The 25456-nt window shown below is 40.2% G+C and overlaps 2 protein-coding genes across 6 annotated transcripts in view; both read right to left on the bottom strand.

Moving 5' to 3' along the window:
- mphosph8 (M-phase phosphoprotein 8) overlaps positions 1 to 12497 on the bottom strand; it is a 29908-nt gene extending 17411 nt beyond the window's left edge. The window contains exons 1-7 of one of the 5 annotated variants that reach the window (XM_051404890.1): positions 12189 to 12497; positions 9734 to 9895; positions 8343 to 9407; positions 4505 to 4601; positions 3191 to 3451; positions 2609 to 2731; positions 1339 to 1427 (exon numbers count right to left, since the gene is read on the bottom strand). In XM_051404890.1, the coding sequence (XP_051260850.1) occupies positions 1339 to 1427; positions 2609 to 2731; positions 3191 to 3451; positions 4505 to 4601; positions 8343 to 9407; positions 9734 to 9895; positions 12189 to 12287 (1896 nt within the window). In that variant the 5' untranslated portion in view covers positions 12288 to 12497. Of the gene's footprint in view, positions 1 to 414; positions 1305 to 1338; positions 1428 to 2608; positions 2732 to 3190; positions 3452 to 4504; positions 4602 to 8342; positions 9408 to 9733; positions 9896 to 12188 lie in introns of those variants that run through there. The other 4 variants (XM_051404891.1, XM_051404893.1, XM_051404894.1 and 1 more) reach the window with 4 other exon arrangements.
- A 773-nt stretch (positions 12498 to 13270) lies between these two features.
- Positions 13271 to 25407, bottom strand: ttf2 (transcription termination factor, RNA polymerase II). Its single transcript, XM_051404902.1, has 23 exons — positions 25303 to 25407; positions 24944 to 25049; positions 24376 to 24462; positions 24144 to 24213; positions 22731 to 23582; positions 22387 to 22507; positions 21803 to 21988; positions 21409 to 21566; positions 20627 to 20708; positions 20303 to 20428; positions 20001 to 20151; positions 19487 to 19592; positions 19107 to 19291; positions 18477 to 18630; positions 18178 to 18269; positions 17540 to 17625; positions 17032 to 17174; positions 16713 to 16892; positions 16281 to 16339; positions 15634 to 15787; positions 15250 to 15332; positions 14380 to 14454; positions 13271 to 14098 (listed from the first exon to the last, which is right to left on the bottom strand). The coding sequence occupies exons 1-23, from the start codon at positions 25328 to 25330 to the stop codon at positions 13954 to 13956; spliced, it is 3429 nt and encodes a 1142-aa protein (XP_051260862.1). The 5' UTR covers positions 25331 to 25407; the 3' UTR covers positions 13271 to 13953.
- Between the last annotated feature and the right edge of the window lie 49 nt (positions 25408 to 25456).

Below are 25456 nucleotides of genomic sequence, written 5' to 3'. Positions count from 1 at the left end.
AAAAAGCCATTTTCAAATCATGTATGGTTGATACAATAAACTATCTTAACTTAAAACAGTTAACAGAAGTGAGTAATTAGGGAAAAGAGCATTTTTTTGTGTATTCCAGCCAACAACAGAGAGAACAACTAAGATCTCATAACACATGTCAGTTGAGAATTTTGTTAGCTTTTTTTACATATTCTGACCACAAAGAACAATACAGTACGGTTAAAAGTAAATAACATAGCCCTTTCATTTTCAATATATTATAGGTATTATTTAACTTTAAAACCTACTGATTACCACACAGTGATTCCTGCTTAATAAAATACAAAGTTATAATCCAACACAAAATATTTACACTATTACATTATCACTTAAATATAATTTTGTTTACAGAAAAAACATTAAAGCATTTGAAGCTATGCTTACCTGGGTTTGTTGCAGAAGCAAAGGTGCTTTGGAGTTGTGAAAACATCTTGATTGAATTATTAGTAGACACGTGACAGGAAAGTCTGTAGATTGAGATCTTGCGGAGACAGATTCCTTGGTGCACTAAACTACATCGTTTTCCATCTATAAGCGCTATATGGGATATTTGTTAAGATCCTTCACATCCTAAGAATGTGATGGAATGGAGTCCTCTCAGCTACATCATGTAAACCTAGTGAGACATTTCCTGAATGTTTACTGTTTAGCAATTCCCATTCCTGGAAATATTATAGTGTAACTTGAAAATGTCTTAACATATCGAGTCAAATCACAAACATGATAGTATTTGAGACAGAAATTCTGTCTAGATGCACTTGCGGTGTATCATAACAAAAAACACCTTGAAATGTGTAAGACGTTTTTAGATTTCGCTTAGAACAGCTAAAATATTTCTTGTGTGAAGACTTTCGACAAGGGACGAAAAACAATTCTTCGACCACCGTTATTATGTCAAACGCTTTTCAAATATTTCCAACCACTTCCCCAAACTAAAGTGCAATTTTAACGCAACATCAGCTTATGTTTTGGTAATGCAGAGGACCTTTCCCGGCAAGTACGCAACCATATTAGTACCCTTTGTGACAGATGCAGCACTGTGTTATACTGGTCATCCACGAAACTCACACTTTGTTTATACCTGACTGCACAAACACTCCCACACATGCACACCGGGGACAACCAAGGGTGCGAGCATTAACATTTGTAAAATGTGCTTTTGACTTGAAATTGAAGGCTCAAAAGTCTGAACACATATGTAAATTAAAAATAGGAGACAGCTGATGAAAATAAGATGGTTTGGGTGATATATATAAATATTATAAATTTTACTAAGACAGAACATTTTGAAGGGCGTAGAACACATACCTCTTGGTCCAGATTGTAGTCTTCTTTGGAATTAAGTGCCAATTTTACAGCCATGTAATCTCCACTTTTAACAGCATCCCGCAACTCACCTGACAGGACAAAGGTAGAATTAAAGTTTAGAAAAAGTATACGTTATAGATCTTACAATTAAACATCCATCAGAGAACACTTTACACAAACTATAATACCAACTTAAAAATAAAAATACTAAATACAGAAACATCTTATTTAAGAGTATAGGCCTAGTCTGGACAATTAATTGAGCTCAGTGTTATTTCAGGCAGGCCACAAAATCAAGCTTGGCTCACAATTCCAGCTACATCAGCTGATGGCTTAGCTGATTTCCTTCAAGCATCATTGTCATTCAGGACACCTTATTTAAGCTGCTTTAGCCTGTCTACCCTTGTTGCTTCCTCTGCAAGCCGCTTTGCAACCCTCCTCCAACCCAGCTCCTTCTTTTATGTTGTATCTGAATTAATCATTGTCATTTCTGTTGCTGCGGCTCTCCTTGTCGTTACTTTTCCATGTATGCATATGGAAGGGCATGCACGTCCCAGAATAGAGCCATACCGCCAAATATAACATTCTGCATTTGGAAATAAAGTTTTCTTTTGACAAAAGTGGTCCTGACTGAAATGACATTAACCACTCAGGAAAAATAGATGTTAACTGAATGGCAGCCAGCTGATAGCTAGAGGGCTTCTCAGTGGGACAACAATTCTCAAGTGCAGAGACTGTAGGTATTGTATACCAGCATTTCCCATTAATTGCCTAATTTATCCATTCATAATGAATATTTTTACACTTCTCTTTAACAGTGTGTTTCTTGACACTTTAGCAAATAATTTCTCAGTTCCAGTACAAGTTTCTGCGATCGATTAGTGGACAATCTCCCCTCACTTTGCTCCTCTTGTACAGTCTAGTGACAATCACAGATGCTCGGAAGAGAAACACACAGAGAAACTACAGGGAGGGTCTCATCACTTGCTGCCTGTCTCGTGTGTGACACACAACTTAAACAGAATTTAAGCTAAAATTAAAATACAAAGCTTATTTATTTTTTTGGAGAGAGCGTGAGTGATTTAAGTGGAATGGAGTGAAATATGAGTGGAGCGCAGAGCGATTTTGAGAGGAGCAGACCAGAACAGCTTTGAAGGGGGGAATGGAGGAAACAAACCACTCTGTAAGCGAGGAGTGGAAATTCTCACCACTCCACTCTGCTCACATGCTCTGGTCAGCCAACTATGTTAGATGTAAATGCAATACTCACTGGGTGATAACGGTGGACCTGACAAGATCTCATCCTCCCCATTCAGATGTTTCTGGAAGTCATCAAGAGTCATCCAGTCCAGGTTGAGATCCATTCCTAGACTCAAAGTGGCTTGGCCCTTTTCTGTACAACACACAATGCAGAGAGGGATATTTCATTAGTTGGCAGGCTGAAACCTTGCATACTGAAATTTAAATGACCTCTTATTCATCCTGTAAACCTTGCTTACATTTATTTATTTATTTATTATTAAATTTTTTTTTGTGGCCTTTTTATTGCCTTTATTTGATAGGGACAGCCGAAGATAGACAGGAAAGGGGGGTAGAGAGAGTGGGGATGACACGCAGCCAAGGGCTGCAGGTCGGATTTGAACCCTGGGCTGCAGCAAGGACTCAGCCTCAGTACATGGGTCGCCAGCTCTACCGACTGAGCTACATTTATACATCAAACCTCAGTGAGTGTCTGTTGTTGAAAAATCAACTAAATTGACAACTGTGCAGATGCAAATGTATAATTGAACATGAAAGAACAATCTGGAAGCAGCAAAGATACCATGTACTCAGTGGCCAATCATAAACATACCAGATTTGTCAGCGCCCTCTGGTGGGTCCTGGGTCTCCTGATTGTCATCACATGCCATGAAGAGTCTGGGCTCACTCTCCTCTCTCCTCTTCCTCCTGTCATCTGTTGGGGTTCTCCTCTCCCAGCTGGGCCGCTGTGTCTCCTCGGGCCTCTCTCTTCGCTCCCGGGGTTCCTCTCCAGGCCTTTGCTTTGCTGCAGATTCCTCTCCTTCCTTCTCATCACTATCCAGGTTGAAGCCATAACTCTGGCCAGGCCTTGAGACTAGAGGAGGAGCAGACGAATAGTCTTATTTCTTGAGAGATAAAGAGCCTTGACTGCATTTAATGCTCACAGCTGTCAAGTGGTGACATCACTCAAAAAAAAATCTTTGCTATGAATTTACGGGTGTACACAAACTGTATACCATGGGTTCAGCTAACAAAACCATTTAAAAGAGCAAGCTACAGACATCCAAAAAAAACTCTGGTGCTAGACCAAAAAGCGAATTATCAAGGCAGAAAAAGAGCAGAATCCACAAGTTGTTTCTTTGCTTCCTAAATTAACGATCATAGCTATTTTTTTATTAGATATGTACAATAATGTGATGCTTGTGGAAACATGACTGATTGAGATGGGTAACTGTGTGGATTCTACCATTGTTGCTCTGACTAACAAAATATCAAACCAAGGGCCACCAACAACCATTTCTCCAGTTGACTTGTTCTTGAGTAACCCCTTTTGCTGCCTCACTGCATGGATGTGTGGTAACACATGCACATGCTGAAGTGCTAACAGCAAGTTTAGAGCTACAATGGTTGACCACACACACACACACACACACACACACACACACACACACACACACACACACACACACACACACACACACACACACACACACACACACACACACACGAGGAAAAGACAGATGCTAATACTGCTAATGCTAACAGTACTAATACTTAACACACAACAGAAAAAGAGACTAAAAGTATCAGAAACATGATTACTTAAATGTTGAGAAGAGTATCCTTTCCTTAAGTGTGTTCTCCTCAAAAGAGGCAATCCATTCAACATCAGAGCCTCTGTTGCCCCAAAACCCATCTAGGGCATACCATAGATCATTGAAAACTCTTTAATTTTGGTAAATGAAAAACTTGTTTCACATGTAAACAAATTGTAGATGCCAGTTTCCACGTACTAAGTACTGCACAGAGTGCTGAAGAGGCTGTATTAAGGTTTGTTTTCACTCAGAATTAGGTTGTCTTTCAAATTAAGAACATCCATAACAAAGTGTTTTACACATGTGAGTTTGTGCCTGTGTGTCTTGCATACCATCTGATTGCTTGGTCTTCTCCGTCTTCTTGGGCTCTGGTTTCTGAACTGGAGAATCTTTGCTTGTCTTGGGGATCTTCTCAATCTTTCCTAATAGCTATTATTGTAAAGGAAACACAATGTTAACACCTTGTAGTTGTCCTGCCACGGAGTCTGGCTTATTCTGAAAAAAATAAGCACGTCATCAATGTGTTCATGTCCTGACTTACAACTTCCCACCAAATTAGTTGAAATGGAAATAAAGTATTGACTCTTAAAATAATCAGTTCCCTCTTTTCTATTTGACAACCAAAAGCAATTATGAAATTGCAGAAACATCCAACAATATTCTGTTATGCTTGCAGGTATCTCTGGTGCTATGACACAACTGCCTTCAAATAGTTCTTCAGCCAATACACACGTCATTGCCTGTTTTCTCTCTGCAGTAAGTTCCTCTGAGCTTTTGGCTTTTTTTTATATTCAATGTTATATTATGTCTTTTTTATTTTACTGTAAACTAAACTACGGATGCACACTAATATGGACCTTTTGAAGCACATCGGGTATCTGTCAAACATCACCTCCAGTCATATCCAGTTTTCTCCTACTTATTTACATCCATTTACAGCGGTATGCTTACATGCATTCAGTTACCACTCACACAGTTTCTGCATCTGCTTTACAATAAATTAATTTAATCTGAAGGTAGCTGTAGGACTTTTTTGCAGTTCACTAACATTACTCCATATAGTTTTCAAATAGTAGATTTAGCCATTTTCTGGCTAAATCAGACCCTCTGGAGGTCTATAAACTTTTACATTGACAGAATATGTATTATTACATGTTTAACAAAGCTTTATAAAAAGGCCCATGAAAAATAGGACTGATGTTACATCTTATGAACAGGAAACCTTTAGCGACTGATGATAAAAACCCTGCGGAGGAGCTACATCGTTTAGCAGGTTGGTTTTGGTCTGGGGGAAAAATGGAGTATAGGTGAAGTGGTTTGCTGAAGAGATGTAGAGGCATGTAATTACGCTGAGAGAAGCCTTTTCTGTTTGGACACACAAAAGGACAGTCGTGCAGTATCTTTGATCAAGGTTTAACCCTTTGATGCACACACGTACATTTCTGTTTTGGACTTTTAATTTCCAGCCTATTTTATCCTTTTTTCATGCATATTGTTGATGATTTATGAAAGGTTGTGCATTTTTGAGTGTTCTCAATTTTTTTCATGCATCTTTAATTTTTAGCCTATTGTAAACAACGTGGCCTGAAATAGACCTGTTAATGGCCCTACGCACAAAAATGTGCATATTGATACCCATTCATTTTCATTCCATTTCCATTTAATGCAAACGTTCAAAGCACCACGACATTTTTTATTATAAAATACACACACATCTACACAGGGGGCCCTGAATAGCTTTGAAATTAACAAAACGCAACCCCTGAAGTGTTCTGTATGCCATTGTTATGTTATGTTATTATTGTTGTTGTTATTCAGATTATGTTCTTGCTGTTTTATGTTTTATGTTGTTACACTACTCACAAAAAGTAGAGGAACTTTGACATTCTGGTGAAATTTATGGAAAATGTAAAAAGTTCATGCTACAGTGATATTATATCATGAAAGTAGGGCATTTAAGTAAGCATGGAATGGTAATTTCTTCATCTCAAACAATTTATTGAAACAAAAGCTAAAAACAGTGGTGGGTATACCCCAACAAAAAATGGCAATGTCTCAGTAACTTGTGACGTGTCCTTGAGCATCAATTACAGCTTGGCAACGATGTCTCATGCTGTTCACAAGTCGACTTATTGTCTGCTGAGGCATGGCATTCCACTCTTCTTGAAAGGCTGGTATGGTCATCGAGGTTCTAGGGTGCGGGGCGACAACCCTCTACACCAAGACTCAGCTAATCCCATAGGATTTCAATGGGATTCAGGTCTGGAGAAAGTGCAGGCCACTCCATTTGAGGCCTCCGGCAGCCCTTCCCTGATGATGCGACCTCAATCAGCTGGGGCACTGTCATCCATGCAGATGGAGACGGGGTTGTTCGGACAGGCCTGCCCCCACTGCAAAAAAAATCCTAGAGGAAACACTGACCCTTGCAGGTCGTCCAGCACGCAGACCATGCTGATGAAAGCGGTTTCGAATGGTCTGACGTGACACTCGGGTGCCTCTCACTTCCCTTAAACATGGCTGGAGTTGAGTGGCATTCACCATCCGGTTTCCGCAGGGCACTGTTCACAATGTGGCATCATCAGCATGGGATGTTGCCAAAGGACGTCCACTTCTATGCTTTTCTGTGACTCTTCCATTCTCTCGGTGTCTCTGTTGCAACCTGCTGATGACACTCTGTGACACTCTAAGCTCAGTGGCAACTTCCCTCTGAGTTCATCCTGTCTTAAGCCTCGCGATGGCCAGGTACTGTTGATCGATTGTTAGGTGTTGTCTTGGTCTCATGATGTCAAAATGTGAACAGCATGATGAAGAGGACTGTTTAAATAAAAATCGTCATTGAACCAGAACATTTAGTGGTTGAGTCATGCATCAGACACTTGTTGTGATTTTTGCGGTTAATCAACTCAAAGTACTGAAACACTGAACAGTTGGACATGTGCATTCAAAAGTTTAGAGAAGGTCAAATTAAGTTCACCTGTAAAGGTTATAGTGCATTTTAGGTGCATTCTGAAATTTCATCCGGAAGCCAAATATCCCTAACTTTTTGTGAGTAGTGTATAATAAATAAGTAGAAATGTTACTTGGGCAATAGGTGAGGTTCTTTGTTACAGCAAAAAAAAAATAATGGTATCTATGATTAGAGCAGGTTTAAAAAATAAAATTAAAAGAAAGTAGAAAATCATATAATATTTAGAATATTGTACAGCTTGATTTTAAAGAGCATATTTTTGTGCAAAAGGTGCTTAACGTGTATTGAGCAAAAAATAACGCATATAAATAAATGTTGCTGCTAATCTTTCACATATACCAGGCTGCAAAAATCAAACCATAAATAATCCAGTTTGCATGAACTTTATTAAAAATAAATAATTGATTGTGTTTTTTTAGACCATAAAATGGAGTTGCATCATGACAAAACCTTGGCAATTTAAGGGGTACATTTTAAAAATGTATTAATATTTGATATGTACGATTAGGACTAATGCTGGTTTAAAACATAAAAAATAAAATAAAATCCTTTATTGCTTGATTTTTTTTTATGAGCACATTTTTGTGCGAAGGGACATTAACGCAACAATTTTGAAGGTGCATCACAGGGTAACGCAGCATCCCAGTGTTGTCTCTAAGCTCTGCATTGGTACAAAACACCAATACTCCTAAATACTGCACTACGTGTATTAAACAGTGTGTATGTTGTTATGAGGTTGGTCCATTGTAATGTTTTATACATTTTTTCAACAAGATTAAACTCTCATACACATAAAAAGCCCTTTTTTGTATGAACATCTCCACTTGTTTGTTTATTTAGACCCACATTAGCTACTGCATTGTAACTGTAGTTATTCTTCCTGTGGTTAAAAAGTGATGTGTAGCCCCGTTACCTTCCAGAAATATTAACCACAAAAAGTATCCAGATTTTTTTACTTTGCATAGACTTAGACCCTGAATTTGGGTATCAGGACTGTAGCAGAGGAAAACAGTGCATCCCTACAAAAGCATTTGCCCATTCTGTTGTCTATGCACACCTGGCTGAGATCCACCCAGGCAAACCAAAGACACAATTTGGAAATTCTGGCAAGTTTAAATTAACATGTATTCATTTTCAACTCCAACATTTTATGTCATATGATGTAAAACAATGGGAAAACATACATAGCTCTAATACTGTACCTTTGGGGGTTTGCTGCTGGTCTTTTCTGGTGTGGGCTGATGCACTGGCTGCCTGCGGGGGGCGCGGTCCTTGGCCTCGCAGGTTAACAGGAACTTCTCAAATAGGTTAGTGGAGCCTGTGGCATCCTTCGGTCCCAATACCTCCTCTTTAGCAGCTACCTCATCCTCCTTGCCTTTGGTGCTGCTGGCTGCTGTGACAGAGGATGAGGATGATGATGAGGATGTGGAGGAAGATGGGACTTTGGGTGGTGGCGGCGGCGTGCTGTCCTGCCCTTTGCTCTTGGCTTTCTTATGTAGGGTGGAGCTATCACTGGAGTCTGAGTGTGGGGCAGCCTCCTCCTTGCTTTTAGAGGTGAGGCTCTTTAGTTTTTGGAGGCTGCTTTCTTTCTGAGTGGCATCTGGCTTTCTGTTCTTTTTGTCATGGATGAGGTCCTTAATGCCCTGCAGCTTTACTTCCCACTTTCCCATCTTTTGTTTGGACTTGTCGTCCAAACGTGGCTTTTCGGCTGACTTTACTGTGGTATCCGTTGATGCACTATCGTCCATTTGGGACTCTGATGGGCCGTCGCTCAGGTCATCTTCTAGAGGTGCAGCAGCTTCGTCTTCAGAGGTTTCAACTTTCCTTTCTTTCTTTCCTTTCTTTTTCTTTCCCTCCTCTACCTTTTCTTTCTTTTGCTTTACTCCCTCCTTTCCCTTTTCCTTCTTGTGTTTTTTGGAGGGAACTGGCTCCTCCTCCTCCTCTTCAGAGTCAACCAGCCGCTTTTTTGTTTCAGTCTTTTTCTCCTTGGGAGGAGAGGGTGGTGTTGGGGCTCTCTCCTCTTCTTCTTCTTCTTCTTCTTCTTCCTCCTCCTCTTCATCTGTCTCTGGTGCCGGTAGAGGCCTGAACTCCTCCTTCCGTTTGTCTTTCTTCTTCTTCTTCTTTTTCTCCTTTGGAGGTGGTTCCTCATCTACTTCCCGGACCTTGGTCTTTTTCTTCTTCTTAATCGGTGCCTCAGTTGGACGGTCTTTGTCAGTTTCACTTTCTGAGTCGGCATCAAACACGTCGCTCTTCGTAGGCAGCAGTTTCTAAGAGGAGAATGAACAAACAATGTCACATTTTTAAACATTATATATATTGTATTTTTGGCTTTGTGGTAAAGGTTCTCTGTGGCATTGTAGACCTCTAGTAGCACTATGAAGCTGTGAAGCTGAGTGGCTCAGAGGCTTTATCACATGCTCACACATGGGAATGCACATGGATAACACTATACACAGTGAGATCCGATCACAAATGGTCACTCGAGACGCTTTCTAATGGCAGCTATGAACTGACGTACTGAGAGCTGTCCACTTGTGATCGGATGACCCAAGACGCATGTTAATGCCAAGTGTAAACAGGGAGTGTGACTTACCACGCTCTTCTTGGCTTCTGCCTCTTTCTTGGCCTTAGCTTCAGCCATGGCCTTCTTAAAGGCTAAGAGGACCTCACGACAGTCCTCCAAATGGGCCTCTGGCTCCCAAGTATCATCATCAGAGCAGTAATTCTTCCAGCGGACTCTGTAGAGCACTTCACCCTAAGAACAGATAGAGATAGATATTATGCTCAAGCATTACTCCACACCAACCTGACATGTTGACTGGTAGCTGTCAGAAATTAACTGCTGACTCCAGCCAACATGGATACATATAGTATTCTGCATGCTGGACATTTTTCTTTGATTCACTGGTTGTATTCATAATAGATGATACATTGCACAAGACAACAAGGGGGAGAAACAAACAATACTTTCTCATTTTCAGTCATTTCTCATTGCAGATGTACATATTTACCAACTTGGACCAATTTGTAAGCATTTATATGAAGGAACACAAATAGGATAGGCTAAGAAAATATTGTATTGTCAGGTCCAGAGTTTCTGTTACGATGCACAATGCAAAACTTTTGCACTACAGTTTTGATTTGCCACCAGAACTTAATTTTGTTATGTTTAAGAATTTGTTAACTGATGCTGCTTTAAGAAAGAGTTTTTTGTTTAGGACAAATGCTGCAGTGAAGACAGCTCTGCGGCTGGAGATCATTAATTTCCCACTGTGAATGTGTTTCAGTATTAAAATATCTCACTGTTCAGCTATGGAAACAGACTCATTGACCAGTTCTAGTTTTGACATGAAGATTAATACAATCTTGTTCAGCTGTACACAACATTGCACAACTTTGCCAAATTGCTAGCCCAACAATACTTTAATTATTCAGGTGTCTTTGTCATGCTAATGCACATACTTAACATATTAACAATGTTTCTCCAACATGAATTCACTTAGGTTAACTCAGTTTTTCGGAATCATTTGAGCTCATAAATCAACTTGAGAGTTTTGAGGAAAAAAATCTGTTTTCTTAACTCGATGTAAACACACACAGTGAATGTGAAGAATCCTTCAAACCGTATAGAAAGCCCTGGCACTCAAGGAAAAAAAAAACCAAACACCACCCTCCAACCCATCTCCACTCATAAACACGAAAGCACTCCCCCCATAATCCCTCAAGTGAGGGGGTAGTTAATATTAAAGTGGGAAAATGTGGCACCAACCCGGGACAATGCATGATTTTGTAAACACAATATGAGAAGAAATAATGGGAGGGGGACTACTGCAAAAGAAATGGAAATTAACTGTAATTACCCACAATGAAGAACAGAGCAAACATATCGTCCAATGTCTGATTTCATTCTGGTTATTAATATGATGATATTGTTTCAATATATATAATACAGAGGTGTTAAATCAGAAACCACCTTGAACAACACAAATATTTTATTCTTAATAAATACAATAGGACTACAAAAGCGAACACACACACACTTAAAACCGGAGTCAAGTTCCTTTAATGTAAACACATACTTGGCTAATGAAGCAGATTCTTTGTTTTGTTCAGCACTACAATGTAATCAATGTGTCACACTGATATTTGAATGTAAGATACAGTGCTCACGTTTGGGGAGTACTGATTAGGTTAAATTGTAAAATTACTGTTTGTTTGTCTTTTTGTAGTTTTTTTTAACGTTTAGGAAAAGTTCCTCAGCTGGATGTACAAAGCTATCAAACACTGGTGTAGCGGATGATTACCACCAGGTGGGTCAACAGAGAGATTGTGTACAAACCTGAACTCAACTGACACATTCAGCAGTTACAAGCCCGTTACTATGTTCTTACAAAGACACAACACACAACCTAAAATACTCTAAGTGAGATACAACTGTTGTTAATGATTATCCACTGTGGGATTTATGTTCACGCAGAAAGGTAAAATAATAAAATACAACCACAGGTTCGGTTAATTCCGCTTCATACACAGCAGCCACTATAGTAACGTTACTAAGGTAATGTGTCAGCGGTGAGTAACGTTGAGTGGTATTGTTTGCCCACAGGACCCTTCACCATCCAATCTGTTTATGCTCACTGTGACTAACATTATTCCGGGGATTGGTTTGATCTAGCTATGCCGCTGTTCAAGAGAACCCATGATAAAAAATAAAAAAAATATGTGCAAGCTTGCAAAGCGTCTGTCCTTGGCCCCAGCAGGGGAGAAGGGAGCGGACATCATGGGAGACGTACGGAGAGACGATGCAATGTTTGGACGAGCAGTGTACCGCGACGAAAAGAGTAACTTACGATTAGCATACGATTAGTTGAGTAACGCAAGAGCAATTCAATGCATGCCAATGCGATCCCAATGCATTGTTTGTTCTGTGTGCAATGTGTCCGGACACCGTTGTAGGTGGACTATGCGTCGTGAGAGTGGAAGTGAAGGCAATGCCACCATGTTTGTCCAGCTAGCCAGGCGGCTACGTTGCATTAAGCTAGCTTTACCTCTTCCACTCGCATGTCAATGATCCTCTCCACTTCGTAGACGTCTTCCTCCTCATCCCCACTGTCCGCAGGCTCTACCTTGTCAGCCTCGGCCGCCATGGCTGCGGGTTGGTGCAGAGTCGAGCTATTTTGATTCAGCACTCGTAGAGGCCGCGTTAGCTTTCCGTTAGCTTTCCGTTAGCTTTCCGTTAGCTTTCCGTTAGCTGTGTTCACCAGGGCAGGACGCTAACGTTACTGCACGAGCTCTGCGGCTCAGAGGCTTTATGGAGCGCGCTCCAGCTACCGCCCGCTCTCACAGCGCCGCATTCAAATGCGACTCCTACACTCCCACTCTGCTATTTCTACATCACTTTCACGACGTTCAGCTATTTCAAATGGTTTTTGGTCAACGCTTGTAAGCAGCAACACTAACTTCTGCTTGGTGATATGCAGGATTAATCACTTAACTGAGAGAATGCAGAAATAGTAATGCTAATGTTTGATAGACAGAAAAAGCCGGTGATTGTTACAACCGCCTGTCTGACAGGCGCTTCAATACTTTAAGTTTCCCCTGAAGACACAGCTTGACTACAAGGATTGCAGGACCATGTATAATAAATATAAAAATAAAAATAAAAAACCCGATTCCATTATTAGTCTGTAATTATTATAGACGTTGTATCCAAACTTCCGATGTTTCTTAAACGCAACATGGACATTAATTTTTGCAGAGTGATGAAAACATGGACGACTGCTCAAGGTGGGCTATTGGAGCAAGTTAAGGATATATCTGATAGAAAACAATGGAACGCATTTATCATGCGTTTTCATTTTCCACATAGTTATCTTTAAATGTAAATAGGCTACAAACAATTTGTGGCCAGGAATTTATTCTGAATAACTTACCTTGTAGCATATGAAAATGTGTCTTCACTCTTCTGTCTCCAAAATATATTTCAAATAGATAGTGTCTTAATATTCAAATATCAGGAAATTGACATTGTTGTGACTAGTTCACTAGTACATCTTAATTTCCTATCATTTGGAATTGACAAATAATTTCCACTTACTGTGCAAAGCAATTTATACAGCAAGCAGTCCCATTAACTTCCATTACACATTTATTTAAACATATCACACACACACATACAACAATAACCAATAATTAAAGGCATTTGAAAACCGCTTTAAAAAGGGAAAATAAACTTCATTAATGGAAACAAATAGAGGGAAATATTTGCTTCACTCCAATAATGAGTCAACTACTTAAAATTCAAATAACTGACAGAGAAAATGAACATAAACAGCAAACAGCTTCGTGTGCCTTTTAAAACCAAATAAAATGAGAAACTGATGGTCATCAAGTAACCAATTTTGCATTGAAGCAACAAATCAAGGCAAAAGCAGCATCTGTAAAGTGATCTATAACTGAAATACTGTTAAAACAAATCAGTTTAAAGCAGCATGTATCTGAGTGAATAGAGCGAATAACAACCCTGAAAACTTGAAATATAATGTTAAGGCACATTAAGTCCAATAACATTTTGTAAAGCAGTTAGGATGCAGACGCTGTACTGGGATAAGCTAAGAGATGACAGGCCCAAAAAGAAGTGATTACATCGACGAAAATGAGCTCTCTAGTATCTTTTGGTTATTTATTACCTTAGTCTTATTAGGTTATTTAAAGATTTTCCAGACTGAGTTTTGAGTAAGTGTATGAATAGCTGTCTAGTGTTGTAGCTGTGGGTTTGACAGCGTGGCACAGCATCCTCAGTTCTCTCCCATCTCAGACACCAAAAATGATTCTGAGATCAGCCAGAGAGAGTTTGGAGAAGGTGCTTCCCGTTCCTGACAGCACATTCTGGGCCAGCTCCTTCTTCTTCGCCTGCAGTGTGGAAATCTTCTCCTCCACTGTGCCTTCACACTCAAACCTGGACACAAACACAAAACTATTAACACACAAACCATTTCACTCAAACAAACCTAATGAAAAAGTTTCCCATGGAAAATGGAGCTGTAGCTTTGTTGTTTCACTCCCACCCACATGACAGAAACATTTTAATTTGATCTCTGTTTTGGGCAACTTTAACTGTATTTAACTTATTAAGCTTTCCTTAGTTGGTACTTCTCAATACGGTCCTTTTAAAACAATGTCATATGATGTAATGGTAAATAATAGACACACAAATCAAACGTCCTGCTGATTGGTTACCTGTGGATGGTGACATCTTTAGTTTGTCCAACTCTGTAGATTCTGTCACAGGCCTGATCCTCCAAGGCTGGGTTCCTGTCAGAGTATACAGGGGTCAGAGTTTAAAAAGTCATTCTTATACTGAACATATTAAAGATTTTCTCACTTTATTAGTAGCACTGATCTGTAAGTGACTAGCCACTGCAAAACAGCACCAAATGGTACAACTGATGTGTGTGTGTGTTTGTTTGGGAGAGAGCTCTATTTCAATTCTTAAAGAAGAGTATTTTACCATACTTAAGTGTAAGGTTCAGTGTGTTACATTTAGGAGGATCCTTTGGCAGAAATGGAATATAATATTCATAGATATGTTTTCAGCCATGTATAATCACCCTAGAATGACCAACCAAACATTGGCTCAAGATAGGACCTTTCCCATCTTTCACGGCAACCTATCCACTTGTAAGGCCAGCAGTATTCAGTTGGTTGCAATCCCGGCTAGATCACACTAAATCCTATTCACTGGTCCTTTAATGAGGTCATAATGTCTTTAAATGTGAATTATTTGCTTGTAAAATGTTCTGTGTGAATAACAGTTGCAACTGAAGCTCCAAAAGAGGTTGAAGAGAAAGTGTCAGTTCAAGTGTCACCTCTGAAAGGAGCTCAAATTTGAATTGAACGGAAAGCTCTAAAAAGGGTCCGCTGATGACAATGAACATTACAGTTGAGGGTGAAATAAAAAGCAATAGCAAGAGTTAAAGGTATAGGCTAACATAATAAAATAAAAGGAATAAAAACAAAAATAATTCAGACAAAACACACACTGTGTATATGACATCAAGCAGAGGGAAGCAAACACCAGCAATTATAGTCTTTTGTTTTGTGTCTCACCAGTGCATGTCCATGAGGAAGAGGTGATTACCACCGATGAGATTAAGTCCAACTCCTCCAGCACAAAGAGAAACCAGCATCACCTTTGGCAGAAAACCAGAAATATATATAAATATATACTTACTCACAATATGTTTAATGTTACACTGGTCCAGCATATTTTTACATTTCTTTTCACCATATACACATCGTAAAAACGAAACAAAAAGCGTAAAAAGGTAGTTGTCAAATGATGCTATGAATATTAATGGCAGCAAAATAAAATATTAAGTTTGTGTGGGGTTTCATACCTGTATTAAAATACTTGCCAATTAATTTAAAAGTAGTAATATATTCTAGTGATGTGTTTTGTTTTTAAGGTCAAGAGGTTTGAGTGAGATTTACCTGTGGTCCTTTAGGGTTAATGTTGAATTCTTCCACCAGGTCCATGCGACGTTTGGGGTTGACCGTCCCGTCAATAACGCCATAACTCAGGCCCATCTGCCGCAGATGAACTGCTACAATGTGCAGCATGCTGGTCCACTGGGACACGATCACGCTACACATTACCAGAGAGGAGATACAATGTGGATTACACACATGATGGTAACATTTAAACTGTTCTCTTGTGTCAGTTGCAGTCACCACTTACAGATTAACAGATGTTAGTAGTTTGCAGGTCAATGAATGTACAGTACAGATCATATATGTGTGTGTGAGGAAGGTAAATATTTATGACTTCCTCAGCAGATGGTCCTAAAAGTGCTCAGAGAAATTGAAATCTGAACATCAACATTTCCAAGAAACTTGGTTAACTCCATCTGCTGAGGAAGATTGTGTGACACAGTTGAGAACTTCAGAACAGCTTCTGAAGGGACCTTGTGGGAGACTGATTTGCCAACTAGATTACGAAATGTATCTGGCAGATGCTTTCGTGTGTCAAAAGAAAGTGTTGATTGTTTGCTGCAAGAATAAAAAATGAGTCAAACTGAAGCAGATTATTGTATAACTGGATGCAAAACAGTTTCTGAGGTGAGACTGTAATGTTTTACCTTTTCTGATCATCACTCTTTTGTCTGATTGCCTTCAGCTCAGAGACAATAGCAGAAATCTGGGAAATTAAGGTAGAAGAATTAGTTCATTTGTTGTAAAGATTTGATAAAGTAAAGGAAAGTTTGAGGATTGGCTTCACACCCTCTCCTCTTTAATGAGGGAAACATTTTCTCACCAGGTATGTTGTATATTTTCCCTGAGCTCTTGATGAAGACAGATTAGAACCTATGACTCATTAAAGTAACTAAGATATGATCAGTAATCACAGCTAAACGTGTATCCAAAAACCCTCATGTGCTGTCTGCCCTCACCAACACCAACTAGACTTAAACTGTGTCGTGGACAGAGAAAGGCTAAAACAGAGGGCATCCAATCTCTGTAAACAACCTGCAACCATACAACGATTACTCCTGAGCGCAACCTTTGCCCACCTTGGTGCTCTCACTGGTTTCCTCAAACAGCTTTGAAGGGAAGCGGGTGCCATTAAGGGCCACAGTGTCTTTGGGGTCAGGGCCCGATGGCGAGGGGCTGGAGGAGAGCGACAGAGCATTGAGCTGCTCTTCCAGAGACAAGACGATCCCATCACCCTCCAGCTCTGATGAGTCAAGAGTCTGAGCAGGGAGGAGAAGGAAAGAAATCAATGCTTCTAGTGTATACCGTGAAGTTGGTGTTTGTGTGTATCTATGTGTGTCAGAATGTCAGACAAAACTTGCGGGTATTGTCAGAGCCCGAGTGTGTGTGAGTGTGTACCTTCTTAAGAAGTGAGATGTGACAGCAGCACTGTCGGAGGCGCAGCAGCAGAGACAGGATGTGGACGGTGCTGGATGCCTGTTGGGGCTGCTGGGAACTCGACACAATAGGGTCAGCCTGGGACATACCGAACTCTTGGGCCACTGGGGAAGAAAGACAAACACACTTTTGAGACACCAATATAGCAACACTGACTACTAACCAATTTTTTAAAATAACATTTAATTTTGAGCAGGGAGCCCACAAAGCAATTATTCAACAGAGAGCAAATTAAAGTAAAACTGAGAAACAGAGTTAAAGTCAATGCTGATAATAGCAGACATGCAAACACTTATTTATTTCATTGGGCATAAAGTGGATTTGTGATTGATCAGCTTAAATTATTCTTAGTGTGATCATTTTCCAATATCTGTGCACAAAATGTCAAATTGCACACTGAGGACTGAGGCAGTATTCATGACACACTCAGCCTGTTGAGGAATATAAAATCAAGCAGCTGATATCTCACCTTTGTCAAAGGGATTAGAACTGGGAGTGTTTCGCTTGTTCACATCATTTCCTTCATGTCTCTTCAGATAGTTCTGCAGAGTAGATCTATAAGAAAAGAGCAAATCACAGTTCTAGCATAATAATAATAATTTTTATACATATAATTTTTTAAAGTATTTTTTTATTGATCTACAGTATCTAGTGTATCCTGGAATACTTAAAGGTTGATCCCATCCCTTTTTATGCTGTTACACACATTTAGAAATTTAGCGGGAGGTGTCAAGCATCTTTGATGGTAGTCATAAAGTAGTTTAAAGGGGAACATTAATTAGTCCATTAACAGCCACTTTTCCGCTTTACACTGAATGGAAAACATCATGAGGTCAAAAAAAGTTGTTTAGGAAATATCTCAAGTTGTTGGAAAAAGTCAAACACAATATTACATTTAATTGTAAGTTAACTTTTAAAACACTACATAATGACCATTTATGATTAAATATTAATAAAACAAGGAACTAGAGGAGGGTAAGATCATCTTTCCTTCCTTTAAGAATTGTCCTGTGTTAACACTGAATAGATTGATATGAGGGATGTTTTCTTGTCAATCTTATGTTAAATTAATGAAATAAGACTAAAATAAGGTTGTTGTTGTGTTACCTGGATTGGGCAAAGACCACATCATACACAGCCTGTTCATCCTTGGATAGTTTGAGTCGATGCACCTCGCAGGTCCGATCAGGAAGGGACACCTGAAACATTGAACACTTGACTTCAGCCAGGATCAAGAGTGAGAATCAACGCCTCAGCTGAGTCTGATCTGTTTGAGCAAACCAGCAGCTAGCTAACTAGCCACGGTGAGCACATACCATCATTTAAAGACAAAGAGAAGTAATAATGAGTGTCCTCAGCGTAATGTTCCTCGTTGTCAGGATTGACGTCTAAGGTTTGTGTCCTACCAGTGGTTTTCCTGTGGAGTCCTTCTGGTCTTTGGTTCGTCTGAGCAGAAGATTCCTCGTCAGGATGTTGAGCCTCTCTCTGCCTCTTTTAGAGCCGTTATCCACCTGAGCTTTCCAGAGTTTGTACTCATCAAACGGAGAACAACGCAGAAACCTGAAAGACAGATGGAGACAGACAGTGAACACAATCTTATTCATCATCTGTTTAAATTTAACAACTTTATTTTGATGTACAGTGCATTTTACATGAACAAAACTTGCCATAAAAATTAAGTTATCACATTTCTTCAACATACTTTTTTAACTGGTTATGAAACAGTCTCAATGTAATACTGGGGGCTCTATATGACCTACATAAACAGGACCACTAGTGACAAGATTGGCTATTTGTGTATAATTATTCCTAATACCTGCCACAACCTTAAAATCAATGAAAAAAAGCAGTAGAAACACTACTGCTTTTGCCCACAGGGGCGTCAGAATCAACACAAATTTAAAGTCCATAGTATTTTGCAAATCACAATACTACAGTTTCACTGGAAATAAAGTGCCTCCGATTAAGAACCGCACATATCTGTGCGTCTACACAGCATCTCTACCAGGTTTGTGTCCGCTGAGTTTTTGTCTTACTTGAGCAGCGAGTACATGTCCAGCAGGTTGTTCTGGATGGGTGTGCCAGTGACAGCCCAGCGGGCCTGAGCCCTCAGCTGACACACAGCCATGGAGGTCTGCACTTTTGGGTTTTTGATGTTGTGGGCTTCATCCAGAATCACCCGGGCCCAGGCCACTCGCCGAAGAGGACCTGAGCGCGGTGGCTGAGGAAAACATGGGATGAAGTGTCAGGTGTCTCAGTTTTTTTGTTTTGGTGCCAAAGAAGATTGATTATCAGTGTAACTACTATATGTCTGTATTCACATCCTACAGGCAGAATCTTAGGATACAGCATTGAAGCTGATAAATGCTGACATCAGAACAGATTTTAAATAAAGTTTTAAATATATATTACTCACCACATCATCAGTATCTTTGCTGGGTTTCTCAGCCTCCTCCTTCTGGACTGGGATCTCTTTAGAGACCAAACTGTATGTTGTCACCACCACATCATAATCTGCCAGTCTGAGGGACAGACACAGAACACTTCAGGGTTGCAACTTATTTTCATCCACATTTGAACTGTCAATCATTTACTCAATCCTCAACCCAAAGAAATTCAGTTTACCGTCATAGAGGACTAAAGCAACCAGAATATAATCACATTTGAGAAGCTAAAATCAGAGAATTTGGATTTTTTTCCCCCTTAAAAATGACTCAAAAAGATGAATTTAACAGTTGAGTACTGATCTTCTTTACAGATACATTTCAATGTGTAACTGGTAGGCATAAAGATAAATGAAGCACATACAAAACTCTTTTGTTTGTTCTCTGCTCAGACCAAAGAAAACAAGGTTTTCTTAGTAACAAAGACAGAGTGCAGAAAAGAGAAAACAACAGTAGAGTGTATGTCTGTGTGCATGGTTCCCTCACACTTTAGCACTTTTTTCCCGGTTGGGGCCGTGGTACAGGTACACAGTCAACTTGGATGTCTTCACATGTCTGTCAATCTCTCTCTTCCAGTGGTGGACCAGGGAAGCAGGACAGATAATCAGAGTGCCTTTAGAGACCACGAGGAGGGAGTCTGGAAGATCAACAAACAATCAAAATGTGCACACTCTGAATATTCCCCATAGGATTTTACCTCCAGAATTAATTTAATATGAATTGCTGGACATAATGTTACATTGCTGATTCTCATACCAGCTGACTGAGTAAGAAGAGGTTCTAGTTACCACTTTTGGAGATCCAGCTCTCTGCCTTCTTCTCTTCCTTCTTTTCATCTTCCTCTTTTGCCTTGATCTTCTTGGCCAGTATGAGAGCGATCATGGTCAGGGTTTTTCCCAGACCCATGTCATCCGCTGAATCCAGAGCGAGAAAAACAGAGAAAAGGGATGAGAAGAACAAGAAGGAGAAAAACGATGAAGAGAAAATTAGAATTTGAAGCTTCACTGACATAAAACACATTATACTGTACCACCTCTATCTCACATCTTTCATTAAGACTTCTTATCAGTCTTCATAGTAACAGATTTAATAAAGATCAAAAGTGAACATACCCAGAATTCCCCCACAGGGATTCTGAGTTTCTCTCCAGAGCAGCCAGGCTAAAGCTCTCCTCTGATGGGCCAGGAGCGACACCTGACCGACCAATCACAGAAGGACAATGTTATTCAAGTAATACAATGGATGAATCAAAAGAGGAGAGGCTCATACCCAATTTTAAGCAACACATTTTAAGAACTTCTTTCCAAAACTAGTAAATTCACTTAGCCAAAAGCATGTGGACACCCAAAGATTACAGCAATCTGATTGATGAATATGTCATTCCCAAACACAGAGCGTTTACAAGTTATAAGTCTTGTTTCAGACTTTCCATCAGATTCTGGAACCTGGCTGTAGAGATTTGCACCCATTCAGACACAAGAGCATTAGTGAGGTTCAACACTGATGTTGGGTAATAGGGTCTGGCTCACAGTTGGCATTCCAGGTGTTGGATGGGTTGAAGTCAGAGCTGTGTGCAGGCCAATCAAGTTCTTCCACACCAAACTGGGAAAACTATTTTTATGGACTTGGCTTTGTGCACAGGGGCACTGTCATGTTGAAACAGAAACAGTTCTTCACCAAACTGTTACCACAAAGTTGAAAACACAACTCAGCCCCAGATCAGGGTGTACACAAGCCTGTGTCCACATACTTGGAGATCTTTTCCCCTTCATTTTAAAACATATAAGAATTACATAATTTCCTTTAGTTCTGCCAAAAATGTCATTAGTGATGTCAGATATTCTGAGCGAAGGACTGATGAAGAACCAGGCTAGTACCTGAAGAAGTGTCTAACCTTGATGCCTTTGGGGTCTGAAACCTCAGCCTCAGGGTCGGGGCAGGACTCCACAGATTTGTGGAGATGGTCTATGGCCTCGCAGGTGGCGTTTTTCACTGCCAGCAGACGGTCCTCAGTCATCCTGCCACCATAAAAGGCCTGGGCCTGCTGGTTCGCTAGAAAAAGGAAGGGCTGAAGGTTAGGGTGTTTACATGAGTGAGAAGCGAAAGCAGTGAAAGAAAATCCGAAGAAAAACAGTAAGGACCGAAAAACTAAATGAAAATAAAGAGAGAAAAAAAAGACAATGAGACATAAAATGATGGCAAATGTTGGAGAGGAAGAATAGTCACATTTGACAGAATTCCTACAAAACAAAGATGAGAAATGTCTTCAACATCCCTGTTTGGCTTACCTCCATATGTCTGGGTGTACCCCTGGCTCAGCTGGAGCCCCAGAGAGCTGCTGGAGGCCTGGTGTTGGGAGGGCCCCGGGGCTGGGAGGATGGGGAGCAGGATGGTGCCGCCCTGTCGACTGAATGGGTTTTTAGCCTGACTACTACCAGGACTGGCATCATCGCTGCTACATCCAGCCTGGGACTCTGAAAGTGATTTAACATTACAGTTGCAGATGCTGACATTAATGTAAATTCAACTGTGCCACCATACTTAGGGTATGATAGAACTTTTCGTTTCCCCATCTCTTATCATATCATCTCTTATCTCCCCTGTATTGTGCTGTTTCTTATGTAAGGTACACTAAATTCTTATTTCACTGTTGAAAAGTGTTGAAAATGTAAAATACAATTTTTTAAAATAAGCTTTAAGAAGGCAATGAATTACATGACAAAGACCAACGCCCATACTTCTTTGTCCTACAACATGTCGGTCAAGCTAACTGTAAGTCCTATTGGAATGACTGAGAAACTTGAGATTTTTAATAATGACTTCTACAACAGCAGTAGAATCATATATTGTTCCTATATCGTTAGTGAGTTACCTGGCTGAGATGCAGCAGTGAGGCTAAGAGACTCCAGTGCGTCCTCCAGCTCCTTGACCTGAGTCCTCAACCTCTCACCTTTATCTGGCAGAGCTGCCACATTCACCACAGACAAAGTGGCCTTAACAGGAGGGAAAACGAGGGTGAGACGACAGACACATTAAAAAAAAGGATACACAGAAAATATAATGAAAATCAAAGAATCAAGTGCATAAACTGTCATTAGTGTTAATATTTTCGGAGGTGGTAAATGGTGTCAAACATTTTAGAAACATTGCTTTATAACAATATTGGTATTAGTCCATGTGGCCATTTGTGTTTTTCACAGTTAATCACTTACTCACCTTTTTCTGTTGGAGTTGAGCAGTGAGCAGGCTGCGCAGTCCTTTGGGATCTCCTTGCTGACCTTTGACCTTAGAGGCTGGCTGGAACCCGGGGAAGGTGGTCAGGGTCTTTTGGACAGCAGTAGCAGGAGGAGTTTTCTGAGTAGCAGGTTTCACTGACACCAACACTAAATCGTCATCATCGTCTTGGGGGTTTTTGGTCTGACCGGACTCTGTGGGTTGTGTTGGTTTGTTAGATGCGAGGTTCCTGGTATTATCAGAGTCTCTGGAAGCCTGAGTGCTACTAGCGGATGCAGATTTAGAGACACTCTGTTTTACAGTGGAGTTACTTTGTTCCACCAGACAGGTCTCTCCATCGTTTGATTTCTGGGGCGAGTCCTTGTGAGGATCCTGTGTTGTTGGATTTATTTTCTCAGGATGAACAGCCATGACACTGGAGGTAGAAATCATTTTACCTGCTTCTCCTGGCTCGCCGTTGTTCTCTTTAATCTCATCTTGAACCTTATCTGATGTTTTCTCCACACTGCTAGCTTTGGGACTGTTTCTCTCCTCATGTGAAACTCTCTTCTTTACCTTCATCCCAACTGGAAGTTGTTTACCTCGGTAAGTACCCGACAAACTGAGCTTCCCTTCCTCCTCTTCTTCCACTCCTGCTCCTACGCTCTCCACATTTTCTTTCTGATAACTTTCACTTGCCTCACCGCCTTTCTCCTCACCTTCACCACACTGCGTCCTTCTCCACTCAGAGTCCTTATCTGCCTTGCCGGGAACCTTAAAGGGGTTTCGGACAGGCGGCAGGCAGGAGGGCTGTAGGTGTGTGTCAGACAGAGGGTTTCTCTTTTCTTTCTCTGGCTGCAACAACAAAAGACAACAGACATTTTAAAAATGGGTAGCTGTTTTCAGGAAAGTTATCAAAAACAATCAATCTTTGGGAGATGGAGACTAAAAATGAGGAAACTACTTAAAGTTAAAAGAAAAATGTTCACTGTTTTACAATATCTTTTGTAGAGCTGCATCAAACAAGTATCTTCAAAATCGATTAGTATGCTGTTCATTTCCTCCATTAACTGACAGATTGGTCTATAAAACATCAGAAAACAAGGAAACAAGGATTCCTGACTGGACTTTTCCTATATGTCCAGTTATATCGCTATAGTAATTTCTTAACCATGTGACACTAACATAATTGGTCTCTTTGCAATTTCCCAGCTTGGGATCAATAAAGTATACCTACCTACCTACCTACCTACCTACCTATCCATCTATCTATCTTTGGAAATGTTGGGATCGTAAGGGTTGGAGACAGAGTTGAAGAGATGTGAAGTGTTGTCTACAGCTACAGCTACAGCTAAAAGTCCCAGAGAAACTTGGTGGCAAAGGTATTTAAAGTATATGTGTATGGTGCTGTCTTACTGCAGTCCAAGGCACGTTTCCACACCACCTCTGGCCTGCTTTTTTACCCACAACACATCGGTAGAACAACCTGGAAAAGGAGAAAGAACTCAGAGGTCCAGTCCAACCAACCACGTGCGCTATCACATAGAGATCAGTATCTTTTTTTAATTATAATAACAGGAATGACATTTCATTACTTTTATTGTAAGTTGTATTACTGTAAATCACCCCCATTATAAAAACAACCCACTTGTGGCTCTGCTGTTTTTGAATGAAGGTGAGAGCTTGGAGTTCCACCATTGAATCTTCATGATGGAGGCAGTGGGATGGTGAGATGCTGAAATAGGAACATAAATCTGTTAAAAAAAAAAAACCTCCTAAACACAAAAGTGGAAGAAGAAATCCAAAATTTGCCAAACAATTGAACTAAAATGCCATTAAATAATCGCCTGTTATAACCTCAAATGTTTGCAATGGATAGACTCACACCCAGCATAGATATGCCTAAGAGATAAACCAAATGTATACAACTGTATCCATTTTATTCTATGAGCAAAACACAGAAAAGTGACAATCAGATATTTCAGATGTTTAGGTATATTAAAGTGGTCTCATGCATCTTTACTTTGAGATACTAGACTTTTGAACACTTCTGGGTTAAACTACAGTGTAGGTTTTGTTATAGAGGAACTGGTAGCTCTTTCACAATGATGTCACCGCTGTGGAGGGTGCTGGGATTCAACCCTCTCTAAATGTGTCTCACAGTGTCACACACAGGGGATCAGTGAAGAAATGTGTGCCCTCGGTGATGGGAATACCTGGCCACTTGACTGAAATCACAGCCTTGCTTGTCAACGCAGACGTAGAAGCTTTTGCCTTTATTTGGTCCATCTTTTACGCCCGTTTTTAACATACACACGCTGCCTGTAAGGGGACACAAAGAACGACTTATTTGACAAATCATAAACTTAGTGCTCACTGCAAGTAAGCGCGGCACATAGGTCGAAATAGGTTTGGTCAAGTTAAGAGTTACACGGCTCAATGAAAGAAACTGCCATGTCATGCACATAAACAATGTTTTACAGATAAATCACAAATATGACGTCTGTAAACTCAATGCAAAATCTAATCTATTTTACAACAAACAATGTATTAACGTGAACTTATTGTGACTTACCGTGGACATTACATAAAATCTTTTCCATTGTTCGGACACTTTCAGCTCAGTGTCAGTTGCTCGAACGTGGAACGTCAGTATTTTCGTATCGACCAATCACAGCTGTCAGATAATACATCCGGTGCGTAGTTATTAGTATAAAAGTTCTCGTCCA

This window comes from Dicentrarchus labrax, unplaced genomic scaffold, assembly GCF_905237075.1.
Source record: "Dicentrarchus labrax unplaced genomic scaffold, dlabrax2021, whole genome shotgun sequence".
Classification (NCBI taxonomy): domain Eukaryota; kingdom Metazoa; phylum Chordata; class Actinopteri; family Moronidae; genus Dicentrarchus; species Dicentrarchus labrax.
The sequence above is the reverse complement of the archived record's forward strand: the minus strand, read 5'-3'. Positions and strand labels throughout refer to the sequence as shown.